The sequence below is a fragment of the Toxorhynchites rutilus genome, chromosome 1, assembly GCF_029784135.1.
Source record: "Toxorhynchites rutilus septentrionalis strain SRP chromosome 1, ASM2978413v1, whole genome shotgun sequence".
Taxonomy (NCBI): domain Eukaryota; kingdom Metazoa; phylum Arthropoda; class Insecta; order Diptera; family Culicidae; genus Toxorhynchites; species Toxorhynchites rutilus.
In genome coordinates this window covers 65625876-65649741 of record NC_073744.1, presented here as the reverse complement: position 1 = coordinate 65649741, position 23866 = coordinate 65625876, and the positions used below count along the sequence as shown (strand labels likewise).

Genomic DNA, 23866 nt, shown 5'->3' with positions numbered 1-23866 from the left:
CACTTCCTGATTCTGATACGAACGCCACTTCAGAACCAGCAAAATTGGCCTTTTCCTTTTTCTTTAGTTTTCCGGTCCTTCGATGATTCGTTTCCTTTGTCGTGGGACAGTTTGACTTCTTATGACCCACTTTTCCGCAAGAGAAACACTTGATCTTGAATCGCTCTCCGTAGAAGGCCGACTCGCTGTTCAGCGTTACGTCCGACTCCCCGTTGTTCTTCCGCTTGACACTTTCGCTCAATAGTCTGGCCTTGACGAAATCCAGAGTGCATTGCTCCGGCGGAAGAGTTTTTAGCACCGTCACCAACTGTTGAAATGTCCTTGGCATGGTTTGCAGCAAATTGAATACAACCAGCCGATCGGGCATGACTATATCCGCGGTGGCCAACTCCCTGATAATCCGTTCGAATCGTAGCAAGTGCTCCTCCATCGGATCCGTTTCAACGTACTTCATCACAGCCAGCTGCTTGAGAAGATAGAATTGGCCGGAAATCCCCTTCTTCGCAAAAAGATTCTGCAACGTTGTCCAGATCGCCTTCGGAGTGGATTTACCCTTGATGTACTCCAGCTGTGAATCCGCGATCTTTTCCACCAACAACGACTTGCATTTTGCTTCTTGCAATTTCCGCTCCGCCAATTTGGTTCCCTTTTGAGCCTTTACCTGCTCCGAAGCCGTGTCTGGCTCCCGGAACTCCGCAATTTCGTCCGCTTCTCTCCGGATGCAATCAATCAACTGCTTCTCCTCCAGTAATGTCTCCATACGAAAACTCCAATTCGGGAAATTCTTCCCATCGAAAAAATATACTTTTTGAGTTTCCGCTTGCATTTTTTTTTTTTCAATCAACAATGTTCGTCTCCGGGTTACGGGTTATCTGAGCCCATAACCTGTCTTGATTACAGAGTACAAAGGAAAGACGACTTGTTCGGTTGACAATATAATTCAATATGATTTTATTCTAGTACTTAGTAATACATGGTAACTACGATTGGTTTGCTTGTTGACACTTTTTGGGCTGTCGCTAGCGTATAAGTATTGCATCAATGGTCGCTTATTCTGCTCGTTTTGTGTTTCATGTTTTACCCTCGAGCTGTGAACGCTAGCAGTACATGTGAATAGCACACCTTCGAGACTTTAAGTTGCCATTCGTATTTGTTCTCGTGCGCAACGACATGTTCTGATGCAATACGGTTCTGTTGACGGTTTTGACCGAGAATCGAGAATCGATTTTTCATAAAGGTCATTTTCGCGTTTCATGATTCATTTTTATTGCTGCAACTGTGTGCATCTGTTAGACGCGTGTTTGATGCTTGTTGAATGGCGATGAACGGAAGACGCTTCTTGTTAAATACCCAGTGCAATGCGTGCTATGGCAAGAAAGAATCGTTGCTTTAAGAAATGATTCTACAAAACCACGCAAGCCAGTACACCTCTCCAGGTTCCCCGGAACTTTTTACTAAAGAGTTATTTATGAACCTTCGTCGTATTCGCAAATAATATCCTTAATGATAAACCAAAAAATTAAAAAAAAAGATTACTTAGTCCTACGTCCTAAGCGGTCATGTCTCGGATACAACCCCTCGATTTTTTTTTCTCTTTATAATAGTGTCTGCACAATTATCGTGTTCTAATTATGGTGATTCAGGAATCGTCGCACTATGTTACACGTTCCAAGAATCTCCGCTTTCTGCATAACCGCAAGCTGCTCTTTTACTTGCTGCTCCTCCAATGACTGCGTAAGAGAGTGTGGAACTAAACCAGTAGCAGAGATCACTACTGGTATAATACGGATGCCTTTCAAATGCCTCATTTGTTTTAGTTCTTCTGCCAAGTCGTGATACTTGGTTATCTTGGTAGCAAACGTAGATTGTAGATTGTGGTCTAACGGTATTGCAATGTCTATTATCAGCACTTCTTTCTTATTTTTATCGTAGACCACAATATCAGGGCGATTAGCTGGTAATCGGACATCCGTAATAATCTCGCGATCCCAGTACAACTTGTAGCAGCTATTTTCCAAAACCGGATCCAGAATATACTTGTAGTAGGGTACCAACTGATTTACCAAGTTGCGTTTTGATGCTAGCTGTTGATGAACAATCTTGGCAACCGAGTTGTGACGATTGAGATAAGCTGATTCGGCTAGCGCTCCACAGCCGGCTATGACGTGTTCAATCGTCTCTTCTACTTTATTGCACTTTCTGCAACAGTCAACAACGTTTTTATGCAAGATGTACTTCCGGTAGTTTTTAGTCGCTATTATCCGGCCCTGGATGGCTACCATAAACCCTTCTGTTTCAGAAAAGAGTTCACCTCGCCCCAGCCACGTGTTCGATAATACTTTGTCGATATGCGCTTGCTCTAAACGATGGGGGTGCGTCCCATGAAGTTCCTTTTGCTTCCATGATGTTATTTTTTCTTCTATGGTCTGCAAATTGCAGCTAAGTTCGTACTGCTCCTGCGCCAGATGCAGGGCACTGAATCCACGGTCCGCTTCACAGACAGCGCGATAGATATCGTGACGGGTCTGACTTTCCACGAAGTAACTCCGCAACTGCTGGATCTGGGAACTGCAAAGCACTCTAATGTCAGTGACACCTCTTCCTCCTTCAACACGTGGCAAGGTGAATCTTTCTATGGACGATCTTGGATGGTGCATACGGTGCTTTGTGAACGTCACTCTCATTGCTCTTTCTATTGGTTCTAAATCGGTTTTCGTCCACTTCAGCACCCCGAAACTGTACGTGAGTAAAGGAACGGCAAACGTATTGACGGCTTTGATTTTTTTTACCACCGCAAAGGTTTGTTTTCAAAACCTGGTTGATTCTGATCAAGAATTGTTCCTGGAGTTCCTTCTTGATTTTTGTGTGACAAACCCCTTTCAATTGCAGAAATCCCAGGTACTTATAGGATTCGCCTTCCACCAAATCTTGAATCACTTCACTCTCCTTAATGCGGAATCCTTCAGTCTCCACCAATTGTCCACGGTGGAGCTGTACTGCCTTACACTTTTCGATTCCTAGTTCCATCCGCACATCGGAACTAAAGTCGCTAACACACTGTAGAAGACTATGTAGCGCTTCTGTTGATTCCGCAAACAGTTTCAAGTCGTCCATATAGAAGGTATGGTTTATTGTCGTTGTTCTGTTGATATGGTAGCCATGGCTGCTTCGGTTGAGTGCTCTGCTCAAGGGGTTCATCGCAAGGCAAAACCACAAAGGACTGAATGTGTCACCTTGGAATATTCCCCTGCGAATATTGAGAGTTCTGGATCTCAATATAGTTGTTCCGTCGGTGATACTAAGCGAGGTGCTCCAGTTTACCATTGCGTGTTCCATAAACCTGATGACGCCATCATGTATCTTGTACATTTTTAGTACCTTTATCAGGTACGTATGCGGTACTGAGTCGTATGCTTTTTTATAGTCAATGTACGCCATACTCAGGTTCCTTCTGTTTCGGCTTGCTTGTCCGACGATGACTGCATCGATAACGACTTGAACTTTGCAGCCCCGCGTGTTCTGTTTACAGCCTTTCTGTTCTTCTGTTAATATTTCGTTATCATCGCAATGGTTTTGTATCTTTTTGACGTAGAAGTAAGTCTTTCATTAAGGGTGCCAAATCAGAAAACAGGTCACGTTTTTATGAAATAAAGTTAACGTTAATTACTATTTTTGCCGCGAACGAATTTTGGCGGTTTACATACTAAACGAATCGGAAATTCCGTAAGATTTGTTTAATATGCCATACATTAGAATCCCCTGGTTAGTAAATGGTTAAAATTCATGAAAACTTTAAGTGTTTCTATTTTCCCATACATTTGTTCTGTCCAATTGAGTGCTTTCCCGAACAGAGCTATCAATAACGAGCATCTTATCGACGACCAACGGAGGGGAAATCGTAGGATTTAAAGTCTCCGTGAACAAAGGAAAAGAAGAAGAATGACGGGAATACTTGCCTAGAGTATAAACAGTGGATCTCACTGAGGCAAACTTTCATTCGGCATCGGACTGTTGAGTAATCCAGTTCACTTTGCTTTCGCTGCGCTTCGATCTACGATTGGACCCCACCAGTGGTAATCCTACTTGGATATCGTCGTTTGGTTTTTCTGTTCGTTTTTCGCGTTATTCGAAATAAAATTTCGAGGTAAGCGTCATCTAATGATGCACGCGGTGTTGGTGCAGTGAAAAGCGCTCGCACTGAACCGAGCCTTCGCGAATGTGACACCGCACCGAACAACAGCGAAGTAAGCGATTTCGGCGCGTCGATCGAAAATGTAAACGCCGTTACCCAGGCAGCAACCAAAATCAAGCTCCCCCCGCTGGTGGCGAAGGCGGTCGCTCTTGACAAACTCATAAGCGAATTCGCATCGATGGGTGTTACAGCAGAGTACAAGCTGTGTGGCATAATTCAGTCTTTTTCCAAGCAATTAACATTGTTTATTTTCCGTCTTCATAAGGGCTTCGTTAGTGCCTTTGAGAATGCATCAATGCATTAAACTGACGTTATGGCGAAATAGACGTTAAGGTTGTGCACCAAAAAATTATTTGAGAATACCAAGCATCTTGAATGTCTTACTGGAATGGGTTCGCGTGCCAGTCGCAAAACTGCTTTCAACTAGGATTGCATTTGCGCTAATATTGATCATAATGAAGCATTGCTACTGTTTTCGAGGTTGTTATTAACAAAAAGAGTTTATTTCTCTTGTTTAGTCATCAAGAAAGTAAATGTTCTGGAATTTTGTATGTGATTAGGTTTCGCTTGCCAGTAGCAAAACTTCCTCCACTAAGGGTGACAGCTGCGCTTCTCTCGAGCATGAGAAAGTAATGCAACTCTTTTCGAGGCCAGTAATATTAACAGAAGTGTTTCTTTTGAGAATAGCGCAAAATGATGAGAAATGTTTATATTGCTAGTAGTTTCAAGCCACCAATGGCTCTGTATGCATGCTATGGTGAACGCTTGTTTGGCGCTTGGTTTACGCTTAGTTTGTACGAACGATATCTAGAGTTGCGATTCCTTTGAGGCAATACTAAATAACATGTAGCATGATATTTGATACTTGCAAGTGTTGTCATTGTTGTTGTTCACATGCGGTGCCAAAGATATATTGATGTAGTAATGAGATATGGAATAATGGTGCTAGTGCAACATGTATATAATCGACTGTAGCCGAGTCTATGTCAATTTCGAAAAAGGCCACTGGAATAGTCTTCGAGGTAAATTTTCAATGCATTGACATGAAATAAATTGCGACATACGATTGTTTTGCGAGGGCAAGAATGAATCATCAATCAATTATCGTCAACTGATTCTACAATGAAAAAATCATTTCAGAGATTATTCTACTAAGCAGTTGTTTCTAAACTTTCACAGCATTATAGAATAATATCCGAAGGTATAAACAAGCGACTTATATAAAATAACAGCGTAGTTCTACGTCAACAATGCGGTCGTATCTTGGACACAACCTCCTATAATTTTTATTAATCACCGACGTAAGAAGCTTGTACAGGCTCGTGAGACATGTTATTGGCCTGTACTTCGCCGCATTCGCTGTGTCTTGATCCTTTGGCATCAGATGAGTAATTCCCCTGGTCACGAACTCCGGTTGTTTGGGGATTTTCTAATACCTTATTGAAGCACTCTGCCATTCATCCATGAGTTGAAGAAAACTTTTTGTACCAGAAATTGTGCACGAAATCTGGTCCTGGCGCAGCCCAATTCCTGGAATATCGAATGGCTTCGTTGATATCATGGGCGGTTACTATAACGGCAGGCATTGCTTCAAGTCCATTTCCATATTCCTCTACTTCTGCCCTGTTACTTCGGTGTTGAATAGGGTTCTCCCATAAGCCTGACCAAAACTGGGTAACTTCGTCAATCTCAGGAAGACCACCATCGTAATTATTGCGTTTCTTTTTGATGCGGCTGTAGAACTCCCTTTTGTTCATACTGAACATACGATTATCAGCATGCCTTTTCGTACATTCCGTATAACGTCTTAACCTTTTTGATAGAGCACTCAGCCGTTGTACATGGGTGTCGAGGATCTCAATGATGCGGTTTTCATTAAGATCAGAGAGCTCTGCCGGCTTCGCAATTTCAGCAACTCCACGAATCAGCTTTCGCGATCGACTTCCCCTCTTGTACTGCGTTAGTCGACCCATTCTTACTCGGAGCGTTTGGATACGACCTTCCAGGCGTCTCATCCAAGCAGGTTTCGGTTTTTTGGAGAGTACGCGGTTCTGTCTATCGTCAGTTCCACAATAAACGATAAATTGCAGCTCCTCTAGGCTCTCTACCACTTCCAGGTACACAGGTAGAACTTCCTGGTCGAGTACTTGGACGGCACTCTTCAGTCGGTGGGAATACTGCAACTTCGGAATCTTGTGTCGAGTTAAGGGGGTCCGTTCCGTAAAACTGGGTCACTGCAACATTCATGTGGAAAGCCAATTCGTTCTTTAGTTGACCTCGTTGTTGATCCTCTGCCGGCTCTTGTTATCTAGGCTCATCCACTGGATCCGGTGGTGGTGCAATAGATTCGCGCCTTTCACTAGCGAACAATGCACTCAGCCTAGCAGAGCTCCTTCTCGACATATCGCTCAATCTTCCACTCTCTCCACGCAGTTCTCGTTGCACTTCCAACTTGATGGCCTCTATTTCATCCGGGGACAGCATGTTGTGTGACAAAATCGCTCGTCTCCGTGTGTAGAGCTTATTCCGATCTAGTTGGCCGGCAAATCATGGGAATTGCTCGTTGAACATTTCCAGCATTCTTGGTCTGCCGGACATGTCCGTCTCCAATCTTGTGCAGACATAATAGCAACGAATCACGAATTCATTCATCTCTCTCGTCCACATGATTCGTTACCGTTGGCGGCCTGTCAATGCGCTCTTGCACCAATTCCTCTAGCCGCTAGCCGCTCGCATGTACGCCCGTTCCAGGACCAGCTCCAGTTAGGGGGCCTTCCTCAGGCGATCGCGTTACTATAATTCTCCAATTTCTCAATTGCATTATTGGTAGTTTTCCTTTTCCCGGGAAAACACGGGTTGGCACAGGTTGCTTCTTAGAGTCCTCAACCTGCTTGAAGGACGGTATCTCAGCCGTTCCTAACCTGGAATACAAACGCTGTTGTGGGCCGCTCCTAACATGGAGAACATACGCTACACTAGTCCCCCTTCCCTGTTTGCATACGACCCAAGTTCCCACCGGAGTTGGTTACCCGATCTTTCCAAGGGTTGCTCGCATCTCAGCTAGTACCTCGTGACGGTAGGGATCGGATTTCCTGGGCAGAGGCTGAAGGTCACGATGGGAACTACGAGACACGTGCACCAGGCTTAACTAACCTTATTATTATTATTATTATTATTATTATTATTATCATTAGTTAAAGGATGGTTACGGGAATAATATGGCGGCTTCTATTTGAAAATTCCTATTGGAAGAGGAGAATCAGTGAGAGAGGTATAGAAAAAAATGAAATTAGTTTTTTTGATTATGCGGTTAAATAAACATATTAGATTTTTATTTTGTTGTGAATCTAAAGGCTGGAAACAAGAAATCGAGTGAAGCATAAGGTTGAAGATAGGATTGTAGGATAAAGATAAGGATAAGGTTAAATATAGGATGATTCGGAAAAGCATTAATTTTCGAAGATTAAAGGATTGCAGGTCCATATAGAAGTGGATTCAAACATTGTTCCTGTTTTCAGCCATTGAAAAGAGTTTAATGATTGTTTGGCTTTTTTTTTATTAAATTCGTTTACTTTCACAGGCTCAGTTACGTAAGTTTAAAGGAGCCGATTTCTTGAATATGTTTTTAAAACCATATATATACAAACAATTTTCTTAAATCTATGGTTAGTAATGTGGGAAACCGATTACTCGCGGTGGACTCGAGTTTAGAAGGGTGACATAATTTTTCAGGAAAAGGATGGGATATAAGGAAATTATTACAATGTTGATAATCACACACACTCAATTCTTAAATCTAATCGTATATCTTTTGTGAATTTACATTTCAACTTGTTCTCCTGATTATAGAAAGGGTACCAATTGCTCGTAAAGGAAGAAAAGCAGGGTATAAGGATATAAGGATAATCACACACGAACATCGATAGCTTTAAGGAAAACAAATATTTGGTGTTCGATGTCGTGGTAACCTCGGCCACAAATGCAGAGATTGCTACCGGCCAGATTGAAACGAAAGAATAACGCGTCTAACGAACAGTGATTGGGAATGAGTCGGGAGAAGGTGCGAATAAAGTCCCGGCTCAAGTCCAGACTTTTGAACCATGGTTTGAGGCTAACCTTAGGGATAATCGAGTGAAACCACCGGCCCAATTCATCTTCGTTCCACTTACGTTGCCAGTTTGCGATGGTATTTTTACGGACTAAAGAATAAAATTCATTGAAGGCGATTTGACGCTGATAAATGTCGCCTTCAATTGCACCTACCTTTGCTAATGAGTCAGCCCTCTCATTACCCGGGATTGAGTAATGTGAAGGGACCCAGACAAAGGTAATGACATAACAGCGTCTGGATAAAGCACTCAAAATTTCTCGTATTCTCTCAAGAAAGTACGGCGAGTGCTTTTCCGGCCTCACTGAACGGATAGCTTCGACAGAGCTAAGACTATCCGTTACAATGTAACAGGTCGTGAGGCGACCAGCAATATACACTGAGCAAGGATTCTGAAGACTGTGGGATGTGCTAAAAAGTTCGTTGAACACTCCAAATCCTGTGGACTCGTTTATAGTGGACCCATCAGTAAAGTACATATTATCACAATTGATACGCCCATACTTTACATTGAAGATCGTAGGAACGATCCCCGAAAGAAGATAATCTGGAATATTATGGATTTTCTCCTTCATGAACAGATCAAAATGCACAGAGGAATTGATGTAGTCAGGAAAACAAACACGGTTGGGAATATACGAAGAAGGATCAACCTGCATGGAGATGAATTCATGATATGAACTCATGAATCCGGAGCGAAAATTTAGCTCGATCAGCTGCTCAAAGTTTCCGATCACCAATGGGCTCATAACCTTACACCGAATGAGGAACCGAAGAGATAATAAATTGAAGCGATCTTTTAGTGGGAGTACGCCTGCCAAAACCTCGAGACTCATGGTATGCGTTGAGGGCATACATCCCAACGCAATACGGAGACAAAGATACTGAATTCGCTCGAGTTTAATGAGGTGTGTTTTGGCAGCTGATTGAAAACAGAAACTTCCATACTCCATCACTGAGAGAATAGTTGTTCGATACAACATTATAAGATCTTCGGGATTACCCCACCAGGTGCCGGTAATTGTACGGAGAAAGTTTATTCTTTGTTGACATTTTTTACTCAGATACCTAATATGGGCCCCCTAAGTACATTTGGAGTCGAACCAGACCCCAAGATACTTGAATGACATAGCATGAATGATCGGTTTACCCAAAAGTTGAAGCTTTGGTTTTGCTGGTCTATGCTTCCTATAAAAAACCACCATCTCTGTTTTCTCCGTGGAGAATTCGATCCCTAGCCCAATGGCCCAGGTTGAAAAATTGTTCAAAGTATCTTGTAAGGGTTCTTGCAGGTCGGATTCGTTTGATCCTACGACAGACACCACACCATCATCTGCAAGTTGTCTCAGGCTGCAATTTTGTGTAAGGCAATTGTCAATGTCGCTTACATAGAAGTTGTACAAAAGGGGGCTTAAACATGAGCCCTGAGGGAGGCCCATGTAAGAGAACCGACTTATTGCCGACTTACTCCGTGAGAAAAGTTCAAATGTTTCTCACAAAGCAAGTTATATAACATATTATTCAATAGAGGCGGCAGACCCCGAGAGTGTAATTTGTCTGACAAAACCTCTATTGAAATAGAATCAAAGGCTCCCTTTATGTCCATGAATACTGAAGCCATTTGTTTTTTTTCGGCGTAAGCCATTTGAATTTCTGAAGAAAGCAACGCAAGACAATCATTCGTCTCCTTGCCCCTGCGGAACCCATATTGTGTAACTGAGAGTAGGCCATTCGTTTCAACCCATCGATCAAGGCGAAACAGGATCATTTTCTCCAACAATTTCCGTATACAAGACAGCATTGCTATTGGGCGGTACGAATTGAAGTCGGACGCGGGTTTTCCGGGTTTTTGAATAGCTATAACTCGTACTTGTCTCCAATCATCTGGAACAATATTATGCTCCAGAAACCGATTGAATAAATTCAACAAGCGATGTTTCGCCACATCAGGGAGGTTTTTCAACAAGTTAACCTTAATTCTATCCGTTCTCGGAGCCGAATTGTTACAAGAAAGGAGAGCAAGAGAGAATTCTACCATCGAAAACCCGGAATCAAGATCGCACCTATCTTGTGGTATATCTCGAACAATTTTTTTCACGGGAGCGGAATCGGGACAAACCTTCCGCGCAAAATTAAAAATCCATCGATGTGAATATTCTTCGCTTTCATTCGTTAAAGAGGGATTTCTCATGTTTCGAGCCACTTTCCATAATTTTTTAATTGACGTTTCTCGTGACAAACCTCCCACGAAATTTCACCAATAAGCTCGTTTTTTCCCTTTGATCAAATTTTTGAACTGATTCTCAAGGGCTAAATACGTTTTTGAAATTTTTTGAAATGAAAAAGATGGCCTCTTCTTCATGAGTGCTACCTTCAAGCGGTCCAGTTGTTTGCAGTACAGGTCCGAATTGAGCGTTTGGCCATAGGGGAGCAGCTCATAATAGATTATTCCTTGACAATCCCGCCAAACACACAGCAGAACCTTCCTGGCCGTTAATGAGGGCTTGGTCACCGTCTGAGCCGCTTCGACCACGACCGTTTGCGCTTCACGTTGTCGTAATTGACCCACTTTTCATCGCCAGTCACCATCCGCTTCAGAAACGGGTCGATTTTGTTGCGATTCAGCAGCGATTCACATGCGTCGATACGGTCAAAGATGTTTTTTTGCGTCAACGTGTGTGGCACCCACACATCGAGCTTCTTTGTGAATCCAAGCTTCTTCGAATGGTTAATAACGGTTTGATGACTTATCCCCAGCTCTTGGCCGATGCTACGGCTGCTACTATGCCGGTCTTTCTCGGCTGATTCAGCGATTTTGTCGCAATTTTCGACAACAGGCCTTCCGGAGCGTGGCGCATCTTCGACGACCTCTGCACCAGAACGAAAACGTTGAAACCATCGTTGTGCGGTGGAAATGGAAACTGTATCGGGTCCATAAACTGCACAAATTTTATTGGCAGCTTGAGATGCATTTTTGCCTTTGTCATAGTAGTACTGTAAAATATGTCGGATTTTCTCTTTATTTTGCTCCATATTTGCGACACTATAACTCACGAACGACTTAACCAAACAAAACACTGTCAAGGACTATATTATAGCGCGCAAAAATACCTTTCCAACAAGCTATAGTATGACTCGATACAATGAATACAACTAGAACTACGCGCTTACAATGACACCTCGCGGAAATACCGCAGGACTTTTTTGACAGCCTAATATGTGATTTTCATGAAGAAATGTCGATTTGCATTCACTAGTTGCGTGAAAACACACTAAAAGAAGATAATTTACCCTATATTTGCGGTGCTTCAAAAAAATTATGTTAAACCAGTATATAAATTAAATGTGCTTTGAGATTGCAAAGAATAGATCAATGAATGTCAAACTCTTTGATGGAACCGTATAATGACATATGAAGAACAGTGCTACTAGCTCTCCAAAATTAATATCACAACCATCATGTTAGTGGTGACAATAAGTTTTTTAGAACACTTTACCAAGAAGTAGAAAGTATTCATCATCCTCAAGGCGGAGAGTTGTTGTCTGATATTCAACCATGAAAAAAATTGTAAGGGGTTGTATCTAGGACACGACCGCATATTTTCGACGTAGAACTACGCAGTTACATTATGCAATCCACTTGTGTACCACTTCGAATATTATTTTAGAATGCATCGAAATTTTTGTAATAGATTATGTTCTTCGTTACAAATAAATTTGATGAACGTCCTTTTACGTTAGATGTGATGCCTCGGACTACCAAAATATGTGAACGGAAGAATTGTCAAACGATCATTGTATTTTACATTTCCCTCTGAAATTATTGCACATCTCATGTTTACGTAGTTCTCGAACCGCGAAAGTTCATTCACCTCTAGTATCTGAAATGACGATTTTTCCAGGCTTCTCAGTTTAAAAGTACGTTTTAGGGAAACAAGCGAGTACAAAAGTACTCAACACCAAAAAATACCCCCGAATTGCATGTATTTACAAAGCAGATTCCTCCAGGCACATTAATTTTGAAGTCCGTGTTGGGGAAACACAGCTCAGTGGGAAAAAAATACCCCCGACTTTCATGTATATTTTCAAAGCGGATTTAAACCGATTAGAGATTAGCGAATAGTAATGTATAACATATCAAACAAATCTTAGAGAATTTCCGATTCGATTGGTATGCAAATCGTGAGAATTCGTTCACAGTGAAAATAGTTATTGACGTTAACTTTATTTCATAAAAACGTGACCTGTTTTCTGATTTGGCACCCTTCCTGAAAGACGTAGTTCTACGTCAAAAAAATATCAGTTCGAACATCGGATCGTGTAAACGGGGATCAATAACCGGCTTAGCATTTCAAAGAGAAAAATATTGTTTTTCTCGCTTTTCACATTTTCTCGTATAAAGCGGGGTATACATTTATGTATTAAAAAATCATATCGATTATGGGAGACCTCGTTGTTTCAGGTTTCTCGTTAGCAATACGATCAAAGCTGAAAAAGCAAAGGTGTCCGAAAACGAAATATATAAGAAGCTACCTCTGTGGAGAAAATTTTTCTCAGCACTCCCTATAATTCACTGAGAAAGAACCTTCAACACTTTATTACAGGAACGTGTGAAAATTGCCTCATCAAGCTAGCCAATCCTTTGCGAATTCCCCGACATATACACATTCGGTAAGGGCAATTCCATCAGACAAGTTGAATGTCCAATTTTGGCCCCGTTTATGATGGCCATTTGACTTCGACCAAACGAACAGCTCTCAAGCATTATTGAGACTTGCCACAAATTGGATAGATCGTACCGAAATTCAGCCCTCGCCCCCCGACTTCTCTTGTACGACACCGACCGAGAACCACTGCTAGCTCTGGCCATAAACATATTATTCTTAACAGTGGGATATTTACCCAAGCAATTCATTTTCTCCGCCGCAGCGGCGGTTCACAGTTCCACGGAACACACCTTTTCCCTTCTCCCTCTTCCCTTTTCACGGAACGAAACACTTACAGCGTGAAAGGAGCAACAGGCTCCGTCATCATCAACAAGCAATACAAAATTTAAAACAAGAGCCGACACGTTTCTGGCGAAGGACAAAAACACGAGCAAACGATATTGAGTTTCCGCCTGGAAATTGCACACCGCCTGTTAAAGCTCTTTTATATCTCTTCAACTTTCTCGATTGTACTTAAGTTGTCTCCGATTGCGGGAACAGAACAGCGCTTTATTTAAACTTTTCGTGTCCCCGGTGCATGGTCATTCATAGGATTTAAGAACAAATGAATTTGGAAGCTATGTTGAGGAAGGGTATTATTTTGTTTTTGCATTTCTACCCAGTCGCCGATAATTGGGTTCTGGAAGAAAAAAAAAAGGATGAAATTTCCTACCTTTTTCCACAGCTGTCTATAGAACAGTTGTATGTTGGGGGGGGATAAATAATGTGGTCATAATGTGAATAAAATTACACAAAAAAGGAACAAAAGAGAAATTCTCGGAATTGGAACAAATATCTAGAATCTACATCCATTCATAAAATATGAAAATATATATGAAATTCAATCTGGTAGCTAGAAAATATAATGAGAATCCACAGTTACTGGAAAAGATCGACCATGGACCTAAAGTACTAGTCTGTCCAAATTGCTTCTACTTCACGCTTCCTAGAGATCTTAAGTTCCTGGTGCAGAATCCAGATCCGGATGCTCAGTAGCGATTAAGTGGTTGCCTCCCAGCTAACCCCATTTGAATTGGCAGCTGACCTTCATCCATACAGAAGATTTCTGCAGGTCCTGCAAGCCATCCATGAATCCAACACTCTCAAAAAAATTTCAAATAGAATTCGAGGTAGGGGTATCTGCACAGAAACGAGTGAAGGTATAAAACTAGGAATTGAAAACACTGGGTTAAAACCCAGTGATATGATATAAATACCTAGATCATAACTCAAAAACGAAAAAAATACTTCTCTGATTTTTGGATATGTCATTGAAAAAAATCTCAGCTTTCAAGAAAATAAATAAGAAGTGTATAGTGCCTTCTATCTTTATTTACACTTTGTCCAACTTCTATGAGACTAGGAGAAGATCTTGCTGCGTTGCGTCATTGTAAACAAACGATGTTTCAATTTGTATTGTAGTGTGTTGCCATTTGTAACTACCATACACTGCATTATTTTAATATGTGTGTGTGCAAGCGCCAAAAAGGTTAAAGCTCCTAATCTTACACCATCTTACATCGGAAGACATCAGAATTTTGCCAAAGCTCACATGAACTGACAATAGGGCATGGTATATTATCAGCCATTCCATGCCGATATAGTGGTTCTCAGATTTCCGTGACAGACTTTGAAAGCCTTTTTGAATGAGCACAATCAATTATTGAAATATCGTTCTGAATCATGTTTCGGACGCTTAAGGCATATGATGCAGAAAACAGGTCTAAACTTTATGCACAGGTATTATTTGGTTGATATTTTAAATAAATTAGTTCAATATGCTTTTAAGCTTTCTACTTTCATACGATGATGAGAACTGATTAAACACGGGAAAAATTTAAATATTAATGAACGGGTAAATTCTACGTGCTCACGCTAAGCTAACGTCAAACACAAACGATAGTGAGTAGTGTTGATAGATTTTCGCCGATTATGTTATAATTCAAATGTAGTTCTCATATGAAATGATAGTGGAACCAAGGGATTACTCTAAAGAAGCAATTTTGATATTAATTTTATAGTTATATCATCAGTACATTAAGCATTTCAAGATATTAGAACAAAGTGTCCGAAATATGATGTTGTCCGAAATATGATTCAGAACGGTACCTCAAATCACACTTGCTCGAATTACAAAAGACAATTACGTTATTGTCATCAATCCTAAGTAGGCGAATTCACAGTGACGCGAGAAAGTGTGATTCGAGGGAAAACCCATATTGTGGAATTCATCGTTGACAAACACGAACGACTGCGATTCCTACGACACTATCAACACAAGCGGCATGAGGAAGAATATATCACTTTGCAAGACGCTATCATGAGCAAAGCCGACACAGTCTTTGCTGTTGACAGGCCAAAACGCAATGTATTGTCGTGACAGTACAGTGCGTGTATTCAAACAAAAAATGAAGTCCGATCGGATTCGGTCTCACATATTGCTGGTTGTATTCGGTTGAATGATCGAAGCAAGGATTGCGTCATACACATATTTTTATGGTATATTTAGACAAAATATAAGGAAATCGATAGTGTAAACAAATAAACAAATTAATTCCCAATATATGGCAGGACAACGTTTTCCGGGCCAGCTAATCATAATATAAAATTATCATCAGATACTGTTTTTCTGTTTAATACTTTTCGCAACTTTAAAAAAACTTTCTGTTTAATATTACATTGAATGCATATTCGATACGAGGAAGTAAAATTCCATTCATAATTTTATTTTGAAAGTGCGTTTATATCATCTGAAAATTCATCATGATTTTCGCTTCACGATGACAGAACACGAAGCACAATGCCTTCAACGTGAAATGAATAAATGAGCATTGAGAATAGAGTTGCGAGATTTCTTTTTCTCTCTCTCTTCAGAACCTTATTTCAAGGATGAAAGATTTACAGACATTGTCAGATTTTATACGTATAATATATACGTATACATGTTACATATTACATATTATAATATCTGTATTAGGGTGCCAATGAAAATGGTCATCTCTAATTTCAAAAAGTTATCTCATAAAAAATGTTCACCACCTCCAAAAAAACACCCTATGCCAAATATCTGCTCAATCGGATTTGAGGTAGAATGGCGCAAAGCGATCAAAGTTTGAGTTTTTTGAAAATCGAAAAATCACCCAAGGTGGGAGTAAAGGAAATCGGGATTTTCGAAAAAAAAAAGTTGATGCCAAATGTCTTAAAATTGCATGAAACGTCGAGATCTAGTGTCATCTCGAAAAAAAAATTTGTCAAAAATCGACACTCTGGGACTTAGTTTTTTCTCGGAATACGAAACGAAAAGTATGGTTTTGGGTGCCAATAAAAATAGTTATCTCGATTTTTCATTCGGAACTTGCTACGAAATGTTGATTTACACGATAATATACCCTATACAAAATATTAGCTCATTCGGACTTCATTTACTGGTCTCACAAACGTTAAAATTTGAGTTTTTTTGATAAACGAACAATCACCGAAAATCGTGGATTGAACATTTTTTTACGATGCCAAATGTCTTAAAATTGCATTACTCGTCGAGATTTACAGGTTTACAGGTTTTTTTTCGTTTAAAAAAAATTTTTTTTGGTTCTTGGTCAATTTTCCGTCTGAAAAATCGATTTTCGAAAAAAAATAAGATAACTGTAAATCTCAACGTGTCATGCAAATTTAAGACATTTGACATCAACATTTTTTTTATAAACCCCGATTTCCGGTGGTTTTCCGATTTTCAAAAAACTCAAACTTGTACCGCTTTGCGCCACTGTCTGTATGTCTGTCTGTCTGACCGATCAACATGAAAATAGATACGTAGGGGTTTTTGGGGTCAGGGAAGGTTTTCGTGATAGTTTGAGACCCCTCCCCCTCTTTAAGGGGGGGGGGGGGCGGTCTGTGTGCGTCATTCAAATTAAACACAAATTTCTACATTACTCGGGAATAATCAAGCAAATGCAACGAAATTTGGCTTGTGGAGGTTTTAGGGTATAATAAATGATTTAACGGTGGTTAGGGCTGCCATATACATGTAACACAAATTTCTGCATTACTCGAGAATTAATTAATTTAAATTAATTAGGACTACCGTACAAATGAAACATACATTTCTGCATAATTCAAGAACTAATCAAGTAAACTGAACCAAATTTGGCATGTGGCGGTTTTAGGGGGCAAGAAACGTTGCTAATGTGGTTCAACACTCTTCCTACCTTTCTGAGGGGGAAGGGGGGAATGTTTCTCTGATGGTATGACACCCCACCCTCATCTGGAATGGAGAAGGGGTCCAATAAAAATATTACAAATATTTCAATCAAAAATATTCCACCCAAACATGACAATTGAAAATTTTCGGAAAACTCTGAAGGAAAATGGGAAAATTCGGAAAATTAAATTCCCATCTGTTCTACAATTACATAGTGACAAGTGCTGTTAGTCCATTTGATGTTTGCGCTAACGAAATTGATCTTTGTTCGAAACTGAATTAACGATTTTATTACTATTTTCACATAAAAAAATATTTATTATGCTTCTAATCCTACACTTTACATTACTGTCACTTATACGTTCTGAACTAGAACTAACTTAATTAGCTTATCCCTCTAGCTTTTATAGCAAGAAATTATTTATTGATCACCATATGGTGTTTGGGTTATGACATTGATTACCATATGACCATATGGTGTTTGGGTTCTGATTTATACGAACAACCGTGGCCGTGGGAATGGAATGTGCCAATGTTGTCCTCGGTGAAATGTGGTGATCCCCTGTTGTTGTTTTGGTTCTGGTGAAGCAGGTGCTGGATGGATTGATGATATCGTTGATGGGAAGCTGGTACTGGTTGGCTTAGTGGTAACTACTGGATATGGATTTTAATGTGATGAAACGCACTCTTATATCTTCTTCTATCTATACCAATAAAAAAAGTATCGCCGAATGTGTTTATAAGAGCAGAACTCGAGGGAGGAATTGTCCGATTTAGGGCTGTCTTTATTCTATCATATTTTCTGTATAAAACATTTATTCCATGTAACGGAGAAACATGTTATTTGCAAGTGGTCGAAAAATCTTGAACGAGAATGGAGTCTGAAAATAATCTGATATTATAATGCTGAGTTTTGTTAGAAATACTAAGAATTTTATAGTGAAAGGAAAATTCAACCGGGTCGATTAGAGTATCAATCAATGAACAGTTCTGCGATTGTACCCATGAACTTTCTCATAGTAAGAAAACGTGAATGTTTGAAGGTATTTATAACAAAAAAACAAATGTTGAGCGGGACGAGATTTGCCGGGTCAGCTATATAATATATATATATACTATTATATATGTAATATGTAATCCAGTAATCAGTGTGATAGGAGTCGCGATCCATCATGACATGAAAAAAATGCATTGAGAAGTTTTCGACGAGAAAGTGAAAATGTTTTGGAAGGACAGAATTTTCAAGCTGCGTGAAAAATGACTAAAGATTGTAGAACAAAATTGTACCTGTAATATTAAATGAATGTTTTGAAACCCCCCAAAAGTATGCTTTTGTTTTCACAATAAATCGGCATGAACTTTCAGCACAACTCAATATACAATATACATACACACCCAACTACAGGTGTCGTCCGCTAACTGTGCCTACTTCGAATGGACTGCTCTTTAACATGGATTCCGTTAACTGGTCTGCAGCCCATTTACGTATCAATTTTAGGCGTCATATTCATTTTAAAGTTTTGATTTGCTGTTTTGCAACCCAGTAAGCGAGTGGAATTCGATAAATGAGTTGAAGTTTCAGTCCAGTTAGCGAACAAGTACTTTGTCCTGATTTATTTCTGATTTTCTTTTTCGCTCTTCCTGATTTTTTAAAATTATAATTGGCAATCACTATCCCATTGCATTATTCTCCGTCAAATGGACTTCATTGCAAATTGAAGTGACTCTCCCCAAAATGAATTCGTATCACTCTCTCATGTATCATGAATGCATGTAGCGATGCTTGAGTTCATCGTGGTTTGACATATGTATACTACAGGTGAACTAGATTTTTCTGTATCATACCCGATGGTTACTCACACATATAAAATAGCGTTCAGCGTTGTGTTCAGAAACACTAACAAATTTGTGAATTTTGTTGATATAAACCAGTTTTTCTGTGTGTTTTTTTTTTCACAAAATTGAACTCGGAGACAAAGTGAACTAAAATTGTGTTTTAAATTCCTCCCAAACTACACGCTATTTACTAATACTAACGCGAGGACCTTTAGAGCACACCTGATAACTTTCTAAGTTCGTTGGTTTGAGTTCACGGTAGGTAAACAACAAATCGTCTATTAATGATGTAACTATTTTTTTGCATCAGAAATTAAGTTTTCGTTTCACTTTATATGGACGTAAAAATAAGATTGTGTACGCGGGTAACGAGATTCGTGTCAGGGGAAAGTGAAAGTGTGGATTGAAGTGTGGTTGAATGAAGAGGCAGGTTTATATTCATTAGTCACGTCAATTGGAATAATCATTTGCTAGAAAAGTTCATCAGTCATCCTCTCTCTCAACGCTTCATTTTCTAATCAATTCAAATCATGTTGACGGCGAAAGCCAAAGTAGTCCTAGTCGAAGCAAAACTACTGAGAGTCGAATTTTATTTTTCATTTTCGAAGATTTCGGGCCATAACCAATAGCGCTATATTTTTTATATTTTTTGGAAGCTCAGGTTTTTTCACATAACATTTCCGAATACCGGAGATATGAATATGGAGATATTTTTTTTTTCGTTTTTGAGTTATGATTTTTCGAAGTTAACATGTTTTTAGTTTTCGTTCAGCATTCCTAATATCACAGTATTTATTACAATAATCAACAGGCAGAATCTATGCCCTAATGATATTTAAATGGGTTAATATTCTCTTAAAATTACGTTTAATAGCTACCCTACATAAATTGAAATCAAAGCCCTCTGCAACTCTGTTGAACATTCTGAGCAGACCGGATATACTACCGTAGGTCGCGTAATTTGTTCGCCGGACCGGTATACGCAGCAAATTTTGATTCCGCAGACTTCTTGGAGGCACCTGTAGTTGGAATGAACGGAGCAACGCCGGACACTCTGTTTTCGACGTCAGGACATCAGACACTAGCGATTTGCACACTAGCCTATGCGATTTGACTACAGCTATGCGAATAGAATCAATTTCTTTCGCAATTGTTGTATTTTTTCAAACAAAACCAACTCATTGGCTTTGAATTGATATATCGATCATCTAAATCGACCCAATAGTTCTGAAGTTATAATTTTTTGAAAAAAAAGCCATTTTTGAGAAAAAAAAGGGGGGATGGAAATATTATTTTCGGACCATCGGTTTATTATGAACTAGCTAATTGGCTTCAGTTTGATATGGTGATCCTCGCAATCGGTCAAGTCATTTTCGGAAAAAAGGGGAAAATTGTTTTTTTTTTTGATCACCCTAAAATGGAAGTGGGCACCCTATTGAAAAAATTAAAAAAGCGGGTCTAATATTTTGCGATAAAGAACGAAACCACCGTTTTTCACGAAAATCTGAGAAACACTATATCGGTTTAGCTTGGAATGGCTGTATGCTAGGGTGCCAATGTCATCTCATCTCGAATTTCAAAAAGTAACGTCATAAAAAAATGTTCACCACCTCGTAAAATCACCCTCTACCAAATATCAGCTCAATCGGACTTAAGGGAGAGTGGCGCAAAGCGGTCAAAGTTTGAGTTTTCTCAAAATCGAGAAATCACCAAAGGGGGGAGTAAAGGAAATAGTGGTTTTGGAAAAAAAATTGATGCCAAATGTCTTTAAATTGCATGAAACATCGAGATCTACTGTCATCTCGAAAAAAAAGTTTTTGTGAAAAATCGCTCCCCCCCTTGGGCGATATTTCGACTTTCAAAAAAACTGAAACTTTGACCGCTTTGCGCCACTCTTCCTTAAAACCGATTGAACTGAAATTTTTCATAGGGTGTTTTTTCGAGGTGGTGAAGATTTTGTATAGGGTAACTTTTTGAAATTTGATGGTCGATTCATTGGCACCCTACTGTATACCCATTACACTCCAGTTTTTCAATTGAGGTTTGAGATATACGCTGTCATACGTTGAGTTAAACCAAGTATTGCCCTAAATGTTCTCAAGAATTTTCTTTGTTTCGCGTTCATCATTCACGTCTGGCGTGCTTAAGAAGATGAAATGGACAAATTTATTTACGTGGTTCGTAATTATTGCCAACATAAAGTTTTGAATAAATACATGGTAATGTGATTCTGATGTTCACTTATACTCTTCAGCTTCTTCAACAAGCCGCTATTGATCATGGTGATTAAGAAAACCTACGTTTCAAAGCAATGCCAACAAATCCTCATTTACGCCGATTAACAAAACGATTTCAAAGCCTCAAATTTTACGAGCTGCAGTTAATTTTAACACGGAATAGATTCATGAACAAGTTGGAGTTAAACTACCACAGCATCAATAAACAATGTCGAGCACGCACACAAAATGCACTTGCCGATAGGTCATAAACATGAAGCTCGTAAACTTTCTTCGGTAGCTTCCAGCACGCTTCAGTCGAATTCCGCTTCCCGTATGGTCCAGCTTATAAATCAGAACGATCACAGGTTGTGGCTTATAGAGCCAATTAACGGATACATAGAGCAACATCTCATTCGTGGGTATGTTTCTTGCCAGTTTCGTCAACCAGCACAAAATTTAAACACAAAATTGTTTAATCTTTAATATTTAATCCCACATGTACTATTCGCTTCGTAGATCATCCAACCACTAAATCAATTACTTACCGGACACTGCCAGATTGACGATGAACATGTTCCGTGCCGTTCGCATCTGTGGCTTCCGGGCAACTGCCATCACCACAAGGCTGTTCCCGGTGGCCCCGAAAATAATTAAAATGCTGTACATCACTATCAGTATGTGATAGGCCGGATCGTCCACCTTGCGGTTGCTGCTGTACTGCTCGATAAGCCCCTGGCGAATAGTGCTAGTGCTCAGAGTCACATTGTCCAGGCTGAGGTTCAGCCGGGACAGCACGATATCCATTTCTACAATCTGAATATATAGTTCAACACTTGATGAGATTCGTTTCCGCACTCAATCCCCGTTGTCGCTGTCTCGTAAAAGCAGGAAGACGACTTCCGTCTTCATATATCTTATAGAATTAATTTACATTGACTGACACTGGTCATCAAGGATCGTTCGCTATTGTTCCTTGAAGCGAACGAGTCTACTCTGACATGCAGAACACCTGGGTGACAAATGTGGTGACACTTGTATCTGCAAATAAGCGAAAAAGAAAGAATATTAGCAACCATGAATGCTCCTCTCGTTTCAGAACAATTTAGAATATTGTCTGGTAGCTCATTCACCCCACAGCATATTTGCGGAAGTTTGGATTTAGATAAATGAGGTGGAAATAAAAAAAATCCGACTCCAGTTAAATTGTCATTTCCGATAAATCTTCTGTCTCGTTTCACACAAGGTTTCCCATGGCTTTCGAACGCCAGTACATAAAATGCCAATCAAATCTTGCACATACAATCTGATAACGAACCCAGGAATAAATAATGGTAGAGTGTGTTTAAATATGGGTGTGTCAAACATAAAACCGTAGCAGAATAACGGTCCCATTAATCCGCAATTTGAACCTCATAAAACATTTTGCACGTATCGAGGAAACAGCAGAACCACCAAAGACATAAAAAGTAACATGTACCTACCAGAAGAAGAGAGAGTCAGAGTGGGTGGGAGGGTGTCGAGCGCTGGAAAAGTGCTGAATCTAGACAAACTTCAAGGATTTTCAATACGTTGGGTGAAATGGTGTTTAGCCCAGACACGAACGGAAAGAGAATACATTGCTTCACCCTCTCACCTTATTTAAACCAATGTAAAATGAAGCATAATCGAAAACAGAATTTATTCGAGCATGTAGAAACTGTTCCACGAATAATTGATGTGATCCACAGTGTTTCGATTTTACCCGTACCAATGGGACGGTGATGATAAAAATAACAAATACTCTGCTAATGTAAGTTATTTCTCCCTATTTCCGTGCATGTTTTATATGTTGGATGCTACGAAATAACTTTTTGCGATCTGCGGACGCACTGTTTTCAAGATTTATTTTTGTCTATGACTAGATATTCTTGTTAGACTTTTACTAATGTCATTGTGGGTGGCGTAAAAACCATTTCATACCAACTTCGAAAGCAGTGTTTACCTCACTTACTGACCCCATCCGAACCAATTTTTTCTTTAACTTAATTTTTTTTATTGTTCGAGCTCAGGCGTTCTTTTGCAGATTATTTTCTGTAGACGAACTGCTTAGAAGCAAATCATTGCTTACTTCTCAAGTAATGAGGGAGAATGCCTGTAGCTTCCAGCTTTAGGGATGGTTTAAAAGCGTTTTCCAATGCCTGATCTGCCCTGGTTTGATATTTGCCCATCAGATTTGCCATTTGCCACCTTTTCTTCCTGATTACAAGCTCAGTACAAAAGCTGTAAGAACTACAAAATGTTGGTTAAGGAATGACATAGGAAATTATTTATGTTTTCATAAAAAAATATCCAACAAATTTAAGAACAAACTTCATTAACCCTCCTATACTCGAGTGCAAAATCATAACACGTATACTCGCGCACGGTGTCACAGACCGAAAATTGAACTTCTCTGTAATGTTGCCATTGTGTATTTTTCAGGCTTTATTGGAATTTATTTGAAGAAGAGGGTATTATTGAATGAAAAAAACTACAAAAATATGTTTTCTTCGTCTTTATTATGTTCTAATAGACATCTAATTCAGCCTCCTCAAAATAGGGTAATTTTTGATACTCCAACACAAATAA

At 39.7% G+C, this 23866-nt stretch overlaps 1 protein-coding gene across 4 annotated transcripts in view; it reads right to left on the bottom strand.

The window, feature by feature from the left end:
- Positions 1-23866, bottom strand: part of LOC129762067 (neuropeptide F receptor) — a 114011-nt gene that overhangs the window by 25354 nt on the left and 64791 nt on the right. For all 4 annotated transcript variants that reach the window (XR_008740527.1, XM_055760049.1, XM_055760048.1 and 1 more), the window contains exon 2: positions 21805-22297. Coding sequence is in view for 3 of the 4 variants with exons in the window: in XM_055760049.1 (XP_055616024.1) it covers positions 21805-22063 (259 nt within the window). In the remaining variant the exon portion in view is untranslated. The remainder of the gene's footprint in view (positions 1-21804; positions 22298-23866) is intronic.